Source organism: Hyaena hyaena, unplaced genomic scaffold (assembly GCF_003009895.1).
Source record: "Hyaena hyaena isolate Hyena2069 unplaced genomic scaffold, ASM300989v1 scaffold_619, whole genome shotgun sequence".
In the NCBI taxonomy this organism is placed as follows: domain Eukaryota; kingdom Metazoa; phylum Chordata; class Mammalia; order Carnivora; family Hyaenidae; genus Hyaena; species Hyaena hyaena.
Window position 1 is genome coordinate 1,183,273 of NW_024081252.1, and position 13,486 is coordinate 1,196,758.

The following is a 13,486-nucleotide window of genomic DNA, read 5'->3' on the forward strand; positions in this document are numbered from 1 at the left end:
AGGCCAAATCCAATTAGAAAATGAGCAAAAGATACAAATAGGTATTTCACTGAAGAGGATGTCCAGATGGCAAATAAGTACATGAAGAGATGTTCTTTATTATTAGCCATTAGAGACACGCAGCTTAAAGCCACAGTGAGATTATTATTACACACCTGTCAGAATGGCTCAAAGATAAACCACCAGATGCTGGTGAGAATGCTGAGAAACTTGACGACTCATACAGCACTGGTGGTAATGTAAAATGGTACAGCTACTCTGGGAAAGAGTGGCAGTTCTCATAAAACTGAACAAGTACTTAACATATGATCCAGCAGTTACACTCTTGGTCATTTATTGCAGAGAAATGAAAGCTTATGTTCTCACAAAAAGCTGTACATTGATGTTTGTAGCCGGTTTATTTGTAGTAGACCCAAACAGGGAATAGCACAGATATCCTTTGATGGGCAAATGGTAAACAAACTGAAATACATTCATACCAAGGAATACTACTGAGCAAAAAAGGGAAGAAACTATTGACACAATAACTTTGTTGGATTTTGGGGGACCTAGGCTGAGTGAAAACAACCTCCAAAGGTTATACACAGTATGAATTCATTTATATAACATCTTGTATAAAGATGGAGAAATAGCATTGGTTGCTATGGGTTGGTGTGGGTGGGGTGGGATGTGTCTAAAAAATGATAACCCATGGGGTGCCTGGATGGCTCAGTCGGTTAAACGTCTGATTCTTGATTTCGGCTCAGATCATGATCTTGCATTTTGAGGGTTCAAGCCTTGTGTTGGGCTCTGTGCTGACAGTGCAGAACCTGCTTGGGATTCTCTCCCTCTCTCTTTCTGCCCCCTCCCCTGCTTTCTCTTTCTCTCTCAAAATAAATAAACATTAAAAATATATACATTAAAAAAAAGGATAACCCAGGGGGTCCTTGTGATTGAACTGTTCTGTATCCTGAGTATGGTGATGGTCACACAAATCTATACGTATGATAAAATCTCATTTTTTAAAAAATTTTTAAAAAATGTTTTTATTTATTTCTGAGAGAGAGAGAGACAGCATGAGCAGGGGAGGGTCAGAGAGAGAGGGAGACACAGAATCTGAAATGGGCTCCAGGCTCTGAGCTAGCTGTCAGCACAGAGCCTAACACGGGGCTCAAACCCTGAACAGTGAGATCATGACCTGAGCCGAAATCAGATGCTTAACCGACTGAGCCACCCAGACACCCCTATATGAATGATAAAATTTCATAGAACTAAATACACATACACGAGTGTCTATAAAACTGATGATATAGTCATTGGGTTGTCCCAGTTTCCTGGTTGTCATATTATACTGTGGCTATACAAGTTGTTGCCGTTGAGGAACCTGGGTGGAGGATATTCAGATCTGTGTATTTTTTATAGCGGCATGTGACTATGGTCATCTCAAAAAGCTTAAATAACTTACACTAAAAAACCCTATAGAATTAATTTTTTCCTTTGGCTTTTATTTTACCAGGCAATGATCTAATCATGTCAGATAAAGATGACATTGAGACTCCAGTGATAACTGAACCAGCTGCCATCCTTGAAGATGGGAACTGTGAGCCAGCCAAGAATTCTGAGTCTGCTGACCAAAGTGCCAAGCCAGAGGATAAATCGGAACCTGTAGTTTTCACTCGGAAAAGACCAGAGTCCAAACCTTCCATCAACCTTGAGACTTTAGAAGTTCTCCCTGTGGAGGCATCACAGGCTGCAGGCAAAGTAAAGTATTTATTAAAACATTGGAATTAAAAGTTTGGGCTAAAAGGAATTTGGAATCAAAACAATTTAAGATTGTACCTATTTCTTTCCTTTGAAAGCCATAAAACACAATTTTCTCAGTTTTATAAATAGCTTTAGGAGTAGTTAGTTGCCTTTGTTACATGGTGCTTAAATTCAGGTAACATACATCTGTCAAACAATACAGTTTTGTTTTGTTTTGTTTTTTGGAGAGAAAGGGAGAGCGCACATGTGCATGGTGAGATGGGTAGAGAGAGGGAGAGAGAATCTTAGGCAGGCTCTGTGCCTAGTACGGAGCCCAACATGGGGTTCCATTTCAGGACCATAAGATCATGACTTGAGCCAAAATCAAGAAGTCGGACACCCAACTGACTGAGCTACCCTCAGTGTTGCCACCAAATAATATAATTCTATAGCTAAATGATATGTATTTGTTCATCTGTATGCTGGGCTAATAATTAGATACCTTGTCTGTATACTCTCTTATTCTCTACTTTTCCATTTTCTTTTGCCTTTTGTTTTTCTGCCTACTGGGAAGAATAGGAGACTGTCTCCAAAGATGTGCCTCAGACAGGATGGGGATATTGGGGCAACTGGGGCAAGTCCTTACTCTCTTCAGCCTCAGCTACAGTAGCTACAGTAGGTAAGATCATCCATCGCTTTATTAATTTTGTATGTGTTTTGCTATAGATGTGTGTTAAAAATTACTTTGTTAAGAATTTCTCTTGCATGTTTATTTAAGGGCTTTATAATTTGAGAATTGGTTAGGAAGGATAGGCTGGTTTATAGTACACCCAGAGTTTGTAGCAGCCTTTTCTCATTAGCATTCTTATTAGAGTTTCTCATTAACCAGGAATTGTTAATGTAAAACTATTCTGTGTTGGTACTGATTCAGGTCTATTGTTTTGTTTTGTTTATTTTTTTGGTAAGATTACACTCCCAAACATTAGTTATGTATGGTCAAAATAATAGGCAAGTTTGCTTCCTCAGTTTTGGTGACTAATAGTAAGTAGTACTCAGATTTAAAACTGTTGCTGTTTTTCTCATTAGGCCAAGGTATTTCAAATGTCATTGAGAAGGCAGAGACTTCTCTTGGAATTCCCAGTCCCAGTGAAATTTCAACAGAAGTCCAGCATGCAACAGGTTAGTATAGGAAACATTAAGATCTAGAATTATGGGTCAAAATAGAATACTTGAGTTTATTTTTCAGTATATATTTATTGAGCATCTGATATTCAGGGCATCATGGAACTGGTGAGAAAGGGGATTGGACTTCAACTAACAGGTCTGTGTCCTTTAACCACTTTGCTCATCTGTGAAATGGGATGATATTTTATGTGTCCAAGAATGGTTACAAACATTAAATAAGGCCATGGGTGTAGAAGATAAAAGTTGCCTAGTGCTGTGTTTGGCACCATTGAGTTAGACCCAAGAAGAGTTAGTTGAATTTGACCCCATTTGGCACAAAAAGTATTTTAATGTGTTTCGTTTTGGGGTTTTATTTTTTGTGTGTTTGAATTTTTATGAGGGTGAAATTTAATTTTGATCACTTGTTGGGATCAGTGTACTCTCGGTTAAGCCACAAAGGGCCGAGTTTTAAACCAGGGATCAAGATGGCCTGGGACCAGAAAATAGAAGACTTTTCAGGCTCTGATATTGCCCCATCTCTCAGAGGCTTTATTGTCTTCCACTCTTCTCTTTGTCTCATTTTTTTCTCTCAAACATGCGTAATTTTATAGGACAAAATTTAAAATATGCCGTATTTTAGAAAGTCAGATTTATGGATTTTGTAATTTATTTGTGTGACTAATTAAATGTAAATTAGATGTGGATATATAATTTACATCTTTATAAGAGTAAAATTTACTGTTTTTAAGTGTACAATGTATGTGTTTTGACAAACATACAGTCCTATTTACATAATATACTCTCAGTCCATTGTGATTATACAGTATAGAGTATTTCCTTTATCTGTATAGATAATCAAAATATAAGAACATTTTCATCACCCCCCAAAAGACCCCTCATGCCCCTTTGTGGTACTCCCATCATTTACTCTATTTTTGACAATTCCTGATCTGTTTTCTGCCTAAAGTTTGACCTTGTCCAGAAGATCATATACATGGAATCATATAGTATATAGTGTACTGTGACATATATCAGTAATTTGTTCAAAAGACTAGATTTTATTTTTTAAATGAAATGAATAAAAGCGATGTTAGCTTTCATTTAAAAATAAGTAGCTTAGGGGCGCCTGGGTGGCTTAGTCGGTTGGGCGTCTGACTTTCGCTCAGGTCATGATCTCGCGGTTCATGGGTTCGAGCCCCGCGTCGGGCTCTGTGCTGACTGCCAGCTCGGAGCCTGGAGCCTGTTTCAGTCTGTGATTCCCTCTCTCTCTGACCCTCCCCTGCTCACGCTGTCTCTCTCTCTCCTAGAAATAAATAAAAATATTAAAAAAAAATAAATAAATAAAAATAAAAATAAGTAGCTTAAAATAATAAAACAGAAAGGGCTAAGGCTACCTTGTATGTAGGAAGCAGGTTCTGATTTTTTAAAGTCACATGCATGCTGATAAAGCAACACTCTTAATAGACCACCCCTTCATGTTTATACATTTCCTTCCTGTTGTAGGAGAGACAAATGCCAAAGATAACGCAAACTCCTCCCCATTGACTGGGCCATTTGGTGTATTCTCGACCATCTCTACTGCTGTTCAGACCACAGTGAGTAAAATGCATGGTGGACTGCAACTCTCTATGAATATAGTGGGTTTCTGTCTCTTTCTCCCTCTTTTTCTTGAAAAGCCATGAGGACTGATCACTCTTAAAGGAGTCCAAATTGCTGAAGATAAATCACTTTGATCTTAGGGGTAGAGTGAGAGCTACTTGGAAACTTTCTTTAAAGGAGTAAAGGAGAGAGAGCAGAGGATGAAGGGTAGGAGAGGCAATGTACATAATATTTTATGGACTATGAATTTAGAGATTGGTGGCCTAGAAAACTGCCTTACAAAAATAATTCTTTTCATAATGGAGTAACTATAGATGATTAGAAACATTTTTAAAGGATTTTATTGGAAACTTGATATGTTTCTTACATGAGGATAGATAACTAGTACTTTTTAATTTTAACTTCTTATGGAAGTAAAACGTGCAGAAAAGTGTAGTCCTAAGTGTTCAGTTTGACTTTTCACACATGAACGTAGACTAAGGAACAGCACGTTTGTTCCCCCTGTGCCCTCTCCCAGCTGTCTCTGATTCTTCCTTTTGCCCACCAAGTTGACCACAGTCCTGACTTCTATCCTCAATGATTTGCCTGTTTTTAAACTTCACATAAATGGAATCATACTATATGGACTCTGTTGTACTTGGCTTCTTTCAGTCAACATTATGTGTGTAGGATTTCTCCATCGTGTAGTTTGTGTGGTGTATTCTATTTTCTTTGCTGTATTCCATTATGTGACCGTCAAGCATTTATTCCATGGTTGGTGAGGATTGTGGTTGTTTCCAGTTTTTAGCTTTTACAATTAGTACCACCATGGACACTTTGTATGTCTTTTGATGAACCTCTGTATACGTTTCTGTTGAGTATGCAGCCATGTGTAGAGTTGCTGAGTCAGGACATTCATGTGGTCAGCCGTAGTAGATACTGACAAACAGTCGGCCAAAGTGGTTATGCCCGTTTACATTCCCACAAGCAGTGAATGGTTGTTTTAGTTGCTCCATATTCTTGACAGTGCTTGACAGTGCTAACAATACCATGTTTTTATGATTACATTATGAAACATGATTACATGTTTTTATGTAATCAAAACATGCAGATGTCTTTTTTCAGTATTATTGTAATGAAGTTGCATGTGTTTCCTAGGGAAAGAGCGTAATCAGTGGGGGTTTGGATGCCTTAGAATTCATTGGGAAAAAGACAATGGATGTAATAGCAGAAGAGGATCCTGGATTTAAAAGAACGAAGGGTCTGATGAACCGGAATTCTACATTGTCTCAGGTACTGTTTGTCTTTATCTGTTTATTTCATGTTTCTGTTTTGATCTATATTTTTTGCCTGTGGTAGACTTTGTTAGTATTTATTTCCTTTTGAAAACTTTTCAGTGATTCGTCCATTAAGGCTTTTTTGGGGCAGGGGGGAGTGAGAGCTCCAGTTATGAAAATGCCCAGTTCTTTTTTTTCCTACTCTTTATTTTCTGCAGGAGCCTCTTGTTGAAGCAGTACAAGATGACAAGCCCTTTCAGAGCTGTTGAGTAGATTAACGTTTAAAGCACTTTCAGAGAAACACCTGGTTCCTTGGGTGTTATTTACCCTGGCCAGGATCAGAGTATGTGTGATCATTTTTTTCCCCAGCAGCTCCTTAGCTGATCAGATTTGAATTGCAGTGCCAAGAATAAAGGGCAGTACTCTGTACTGTTGCGTCTCAGCTCTGCTTCCCTCAGCTCTCAGAACTCACCCTTGAGCTCTCATTACTTACTGCAGTGTAATCCTCCATCTTTTTTTCAGGTGTTAAGAGAGGCAAAGGAGAAAGAAGAGCTATGGACCTCCAATGAGGTTACCTTGGAAACAGACAAGAAAACTCATTATGGGCTACTCTTTGATGAATTTCAAGGCCTTTCGCATCTAGAAGCTCTGGAGATGCTTTCCCGAGAAAGTGAGATGAAGGTAATTCCAAACCCAAAATTTCAAATGGATGGTCTCCAAGCAAAAGAGTGCTGTATAGTTTCTTCTCTTTCTGTACAGTTGGAAGATGAAATGTATTTCACATGGAGGCTTGAGATTCTTTGAAAATATTATACCAACACAAACAAACAAACAAACAATGTTGGAACTAATTGCTACAAATAGAATGAGTCAAGTGTTCTCAAAATTTAAACAAAAAAACCCCAGATTAACCAAGAAGTTTTAATAGCACATCTGTTATTTTTCCTTTGCCTTGGTCTTTTTGTTTGTTTGTTTTTTTGTTTTTGTTTTTTTTGGTAATCTCTCTGGCTTAAGCTGCCAATTGGATACAGTTACCTGTTAGTTTTTAATTGATTCAAGACTGCTTCATTTCCCCCTAATTTCTTGGCCATTGTTAAACACTAATAATTTCCAGATGTTTCTGGCTTATGTTATTTTGGAAGTATAAATTCTCCCTACCTTTTTGTAGTGATTAGCCTCTTGTATTAAGGTTCTTAAGGAATAGTTTATATTGGCTGGTGAGCTCATAGTTTTTTTTTTTTTTAACTTTTTTTTTTAAATGCTTATTTAATTTTGAAGGAGAGACAGACTGAGCATGAGCAGGGCAGGGGCAAAGAGAGGGAGGGAGACACAGACTCCGGAGTAGGCTCCAGGCTCTGAGCTGTCAGCACAGAGCCCGATGTGGGGCTTGAACTCATGAGCGATGAGATCATGACCTGAGCTGAAGTCACATGCCCAACCAACTGAGCCACCCAGGCATCCTACTCATAATTTTTATTTTAATTTGGCCTGTACCCTCCTGTTCATTTGAAAATGTTTTTATTTTTCTTTCATGCTTTCACAACTTTTTAATCTTATATCCATTCAGGTGAAATCTATTCTTAATTCTCTAAGTGGAAAAGAATTAGAGACTCTGAAACATGAATTGGAGGAACTCAAGGAAGCATTTTCCTTAGCAGAGTTCTGTGAGGAAGAGGAAGAAGAGAAAAAAGGTAATATGAAAATCCAGCATTTGAGTGGAAAGCATATGGCATGTTTATATGTAGTGTAATGCCCTTGAGATAAATTATTTTCTCTTCAGTTATACTAGCCTGGCTTTACTTTTTGCTGCCTTGTCCCTGACCAGGCGTTGATATGACCAGTTGGCCTTATGTACATATTTTTACCCCACTCTCCCTCTGCCCTGCCCTTGCCCCCCAAGCTCTTTGTGGCTTCTCTAGGTCTAATCTGGTAGCTCTTTTTTGGTTAGAGAGTTACCCTTGTTAGATTTGTGCCTCAGTATGACTGGTCATCCCTATGAGCTTTTATATCCCTAGATACTGCTCCTGTGCCTCTCTGACTGCTGTGATCCCTGTCTTCATCTTGAATCCAGGCATGTAGGGTGGGAGTTATCCAAAATGCAGGTGATAATTTGTCTTTTTACTTTCAAAAGGGTTTTTTTTTTTGTGCCATATTTTTAACATCTGCATACTCCCAAAATTTAAGTGTAGTAACTACTCACTTTTGCAAAATTATCAGGAAATAAGTTTGTTTACATAAAGCATCATTTCTAGTCAACAGAATCGTAATCTTTAAGAGTTGTTTTATTTTAAAGATTAGCTGGAAATTTTTCTAATAGGTATTACATACTATTTTTTTAGTAGAATGTAATGAGTATAGTTTTTTGCCCTTTTTTTTTCCTTTTGATGAAACAGTCAGTTATAAACATTAAAAGTGAATAGAAAAATTCCCTCAGGGTCCATCAAGACACATGGGCCAATCACCCATGTGGTAGATTAAATCAGTGGTTTGAAAAGTGTGGTCGGCAGAGACTTGGGACCCCAAGATCTCTTCAGAGAATCTGTGAGTCAAAACTCTGCGTAATAATACCAAGATGTTATTTTATTTTTAAAAAATTTATCATTTTGACATTTGCACTGATGGTGCAGAAGCAGTGGTGAGTAAAATTACTAGTGTCTTAACACAAATCAAGAGAGGGGCATCTGAATGTATTAATACTGTATTTTCAGTGCCATGCATTCACTGCCAGTTTCATTTAACCTTGTTCTTATGTAGCAATTATTAATCTAAGTCTTGACCCTTGAATATATTACTTTTCATATTTTGTGTGATACATATTGAAGTTGTCTCCAGGAAAAACACTGGTATTGTTTACATTGTAAGCTGAAGTTGCTGTTTTTTTCATGGAACACCATTTTTACTTAAAAATATTGTAATAAAAAAATTAAAAAGAGATTGTAGTCACACAGACTGTTCAGAGCAGGATGTACTTAAAACAACATATCACCACAGAGTAAATGTAAAAGCAGACCGAAGAGTCTAGTTGTCTTTAAGTGAGGCATTAAAGAGATTTGCAGAGATATAAAACAATGGCATTCATCTCACTAAAATTTTTCTTTTTTGGCAAATACAGTTTTCCTTAAAATTTATATCAAGTAGTGGGTTTATTGTTGTATTTAAAGAATTAATAAGTACTTCAAACATTTCACTTTTAATTTTTAATATGATAAACGTTGAGATATTAACTTACATTACAAAAGAGTCTCTGGAGTTCTCAAAAAGTTTTAAGAGTATAAAAGGATCCTGAGCCCAAAATGTTTTTGAGAACTGCTATATTAAATTATCCTAAACTGCTTTGGTTTTGGAAATGTCTCTATTACTTTTTAGAATTGTGTGCATCTTTATTTTTTTCTGAATATTTGCCCATCTTTTAATTTTCTTCAGTATCAATGAGCTTATATTCCAATATCATCTGAATCTCATTTTCAGTTTGTTTGTTTTTAACATTTATTTATTTTTGAGGGAGAGAGAGAGCATGCGTGCATATGTAAGCTGGGAAGAGGCAGAGAGAGGGAGACAGAGGATCCAAAGCAGGATCCATGCTGTGAGCACAGAGCCTGATGCAGGACTTGAACTCACAAACCATGAGATTATGACCTGAGCTTATGAAATCAAGAGTTGGCTACTTAACTGACTGAGCCATCCACACGTCCCTGAATCTCATTTTCTATCTAATCTGGTGGAAAACCAGTTAACTAGCCATATTCAAGTTGTGTACTGAAAGCAGGGCACTTTGAGTGAGAGTCTTAGGGTCTTTCTTATGAGAGAAGGAAGTAAAGTAGAATGCATGGATTTTATACTAAGAGGCTTTATCTATTTTGTTCCCATTTGTGTTCTGCACTGTATTCTAAGAAGTCAAATTGGCTGGTTATATAACCTCTTACTCTACACTCTACGTAAAGATACTGGTCCTGAGATGAAATGGCTCTTGAATGTAAGTTTTTAAAACTTACCTGCAGTATCGAGAAGACAGTATAGATAGCATGGTGGATAAAAGGATGGGTTTTGGGGTTAGACTTGGGTTCAAATTCAAGATCTGCTGTTTCCTAAGCTATGTGACCTTGGAGAATTATTTAACAATGAACCTCTGTTTTCTCAGCTGTCAGAAGAGAATGCTAATTCCTTTCAGGTTGTTATAAGGACTAATGAAATATTTAGGATATGACACATAGTAAGCAGTCAACAAATGGTGGCTGCTATTTTCATGATTAGGATGGCATAAGTAAATAGATAAAGGTCTATACTTAGCAGCAAACCCATAAATTAAGCTTGATTTACTTAAGTTGCTCTGTTGTTCCTAACTAAGCCCTAGTGTGATAATCCCCAGTTATTTATAAACTTAATTTATTTGTACATAGTACCATTAACAGTATTTGTTCAATTTAGTTAACATCTGGCTTTGCATAGTAATCAGAAAACCTGATTTTTAAATACCATTCTGAGGACTCTAATGGAGTTTCTGAACAGATGGATTTATATCTATGACATTTTTCTCCCCTACCTGTTTGCCAGAGATCAGGACTCTGAAAGGAAAGCAGTATAGTACTATTCCCAACAGCTTTCCCCAGCGATTTTGGATGAAAATGCAACGCTGACCTTGGTATTTAATTATAGCTCAATGAAGATGTTAAAAAAAAAAAAAAAAAAACAGTGATAGCAGAGGGGAGAGAACACAGAATCTGGTTCTGGTGACATTGGTCATGTTCATTTTCTATCAGCATCCTTACCTCTTGCCCCTCTGTCTAATGCATCTGATCCCTTTGCCTCAGCGGGGGAAGACACCAGCCTCTCCAGGGTCCCTCCAAAGCACTATCCCTGCTCTCTTTCCATTCTTGCACTTTTATTCTAATGCAGCAACTACTTTTTATACCCATGTCTGTGGGGAGTACATGACAGGATCTCCAGATCTTTTTGTTTAATTATTTTTTTAATATTTATTTATTTTTGAGAGAGAGAAAGACAGCGTGTAAGGGGAGAGGGGCAGAGATAGAGGGAGACACAGAATCTGAAACAGGTTCCAGGGCCTGAATTGTCAGCACAGAGCCTGATGTGGGGCTTGAACCCACAGACTGCCAGATCATGACCTGAGCTGACACTTAACCAACTGAGCCATCCAGGTGCCCCTCCAAACATTTTTTATGTACTTATTTTTTTAGTAATTTCTGCACCCAATGTGGGGCTTGAACTCATGACCCTGAGATCAAGTCACATGCTCTACCCACTGAGCCAGCCAGGTGCCCCCTCCAAATGTTTCTTGATCAACACTTAGCATGCAGTAAGTCTTTTTGAGCACTTAGAACTAATGTACGTATATTTGATGTTTATAAATTACACACATTTAATACTGAAATACTACTTACGTTTTAAAGTGTACCCTAAAATAGGATTTAAAAAAAATGAGACAAATGTCCACAAACTAAAGTTCTGTTTTTCCCCCCTGTATTCCATTTGGATTATCTTGTGAATCCCTTGGGGTACATGCATCGTAGTATGGATTCAGAGTCATCTCTTTGTTTGTTTTTGCTTTTATAGGGGATGAAGACTTTACCAAAGAGATAACAGAGCTATTTTCCCAGCTTCATGTCTCCTCCAAACCTGAGAAGCTTGCCAGGGTAAGTTATTCTTGGTGATTTTCACTTGTTTTACTTTTGTTGATTTAATGGATAAAGATAAAGAATGTAAGATTATAACTTTCTGGCAAGTATGGCACCAACTTGGGGGCCGTATTCTGCGTTCTTTGCCTTCTGCCTGCCTCCTGCTCTCACAGGTTAACATGCAGATTTCACATCTGCCCTCCCTGCCTCCCACATCTGCCATCCTCACCTGTTTTCATTTGGAATGCTTATTTATTTGAAAGCTCCCATCAGGTCACAGTGGTGGCAGTGCTCACCAGACTTTGTGATACCAGTGGGCTCGCCTCTGTTGAGGCCTCACTGTTGTCAGGGCTCTGATCCAAAGATTATGGAATGTGGCCCCTGCCCTTATGGGACTGGATGGAGGTTAATAATTTCCCAGAGCCCAGTGACCATTTAGCATGTGAAAATGAGCATCCCATGGCCTAGGCCTGGGTCTTTGATGGTGATGCCTGAGCTATTTTCACACTTTTGAAACATGGAGGGCTTTTAGTCAAAGTGGGTAGGGAGACCTGTTTCCAGAGCAGTATTAATAGCACATATGCCAGTCCAGCTCGTGGGACACTATCCCCTGGGTCTTGGGCTGCTTGCTGTCTCTTCACCCACCTCTACCAGTCTTCAGAATCTCTTCTGGCCCAGGTAGCAGCAGGTGCACATTGCTTCCTGGCCAGGATAGCCACCACAGTCCCCTGCATACTGCAGGGTAAGGAATGTGATGCTTGATTTTGCTATCCCACTCTTGCTGCCCACTCTTGTTATCCCACTTCTTGTTATCCCAGTAAAAAGGCTGCACTCCCCATGCTTTTCAGTCACCCTTCAGGCAACTTGTCTTCCTCATCTCCACTATAGCACTTGACTACAGCACTTTTTTAGCTTGTATCATAGTGTTTTTTGAGTTGGTAATAATATCAAACTTAGAGAACAGTTGCACAAATAATGGAAATAAATTTGTATGTCTTTTATGCAAATACATCTGTTGTTAACATTTTACTTTATACATTTAATCATTTGTGTTTGAGCATTTGTTCTCTTGTTCCCACTCACTTTCCTTCCCCTCTTTTTCCTCCTCTTCTCTCCATACACATATGTCACATGCACACACACACATTATTATTGGGACTATTTTGGGGAATAAATTGCAAACATGATAGCCGTTTATTCATAATATTTATTCATTCAAATATTCATAAATATTTCAATATGTACCTGCTTAGAATATGGATATTCCTGTAGGTAACCATAGTAATTATGACCTGCAGTAAATTTAACATTAATGCTGTATTTTTATTTAATCTCTTGTCCACATTCTGGTTTGGCAGTTGGCCCAGCAATATCCTTCATATCATATATTTTCTTCTAATGTTGGACCCAGTACATAATCACAATTATATTTAGTTGTCATATACTTTGAGTCTCTTTTAATCTGGAATAGTTCCTCGCTTTTCTTTGTCTTTAATGATGAGAAATACAAACCACTTCCCTCATATAAAAATGGAGTATTCCTGATTTGGGGTTTGTCTGATGTTTGTTTATGATTTTTTAAAAATCTTTTTGAATGTTTTATTTCAGAGAGAGAGAGAGAGAGAGAGAGAGAGAGACAGCATGAGTAGGGGAGGGCCAGAGAGAGAGGGAGACACAGAATCTGAAGCAGGCTCCAGGCTCTGAGCTAGCTGTCAGTACAGAGCCTGACGTGGGGCTGAGCCCACGAACCGTGAGATCATGACCTGAGCCGAAGCTGGACGCTTAACTGACTGAGCCACTGAGGCATCCCTGTTTTCTTATGATTAAAGTCAGGTTGTGCATTCCCAGTCAAGAGACTTCATTAGTGGTTTTATATCCTTCCGAGGCTGCACAATGTCCATCTTCCCCATATCATGATGTGTTGTCTCATTTCTTACCGTATGGTTACAAATTTTTAATGTGCTGCTAGTAAACATTTTGTGGTAGATTTTTTTTTTTAATATTTTTATTTTATTTCTAGGATAGAGAGAGACAGCGTGAACAGGGGAGGGTCAGAGAGAGAGGGAGACACAGACTCTGAAACAGGCTCCAGGCTCTGAGCTGGCAGTCAGC

General features: G+C 38.2%; 1 protein-coding gene across 1 annotated transcript in view; it reads left to right on the forward strand.

Moving 5' to 3' along the window:
• Positions 1-11,406, forward strand: part of FAM114A2 (family with sequence similarity 114 member A2) — a gene marked incomplete at its 3' end in the record, with an annotated part of 14,384 nt that extends 2,978 nt beyond the window's left edge. The window contains exons 2-9 of the mRNA XM_039257465.1: positions 1,496-1,740; positions 2,302-2,401; positions 2,809-2,901; positions 4,390-4,481; positions 5,623-5,757; positions 6,264-6,422; positions 7,309-7,432; positions 11,313-11,406. Of these exons, the coding sequence (XP_039113396.1) occupies positions 1,510-1,740; positions 2,302-2,401; positions 2,809-2,901; positions 4,390-4,481; positions 5,623-5,757; positions 6,264-6,422; positions 7,309-7,432; positions 11,313-11,406 (1,028 nt within the window). The remainder of the gene's footprint in view (positions 1-1,495; positions 1,741-2,301; positions 2,402-2,808; positions 2,902-4,389; positions 4,482-5,622; positions 5,758-6,263; positions 6,423-7,308; positions 7,433-11,312) is intronic.
• Between the last annotated feature and the right edge of the window lie 2,080 nt (positions 11,407-13,486).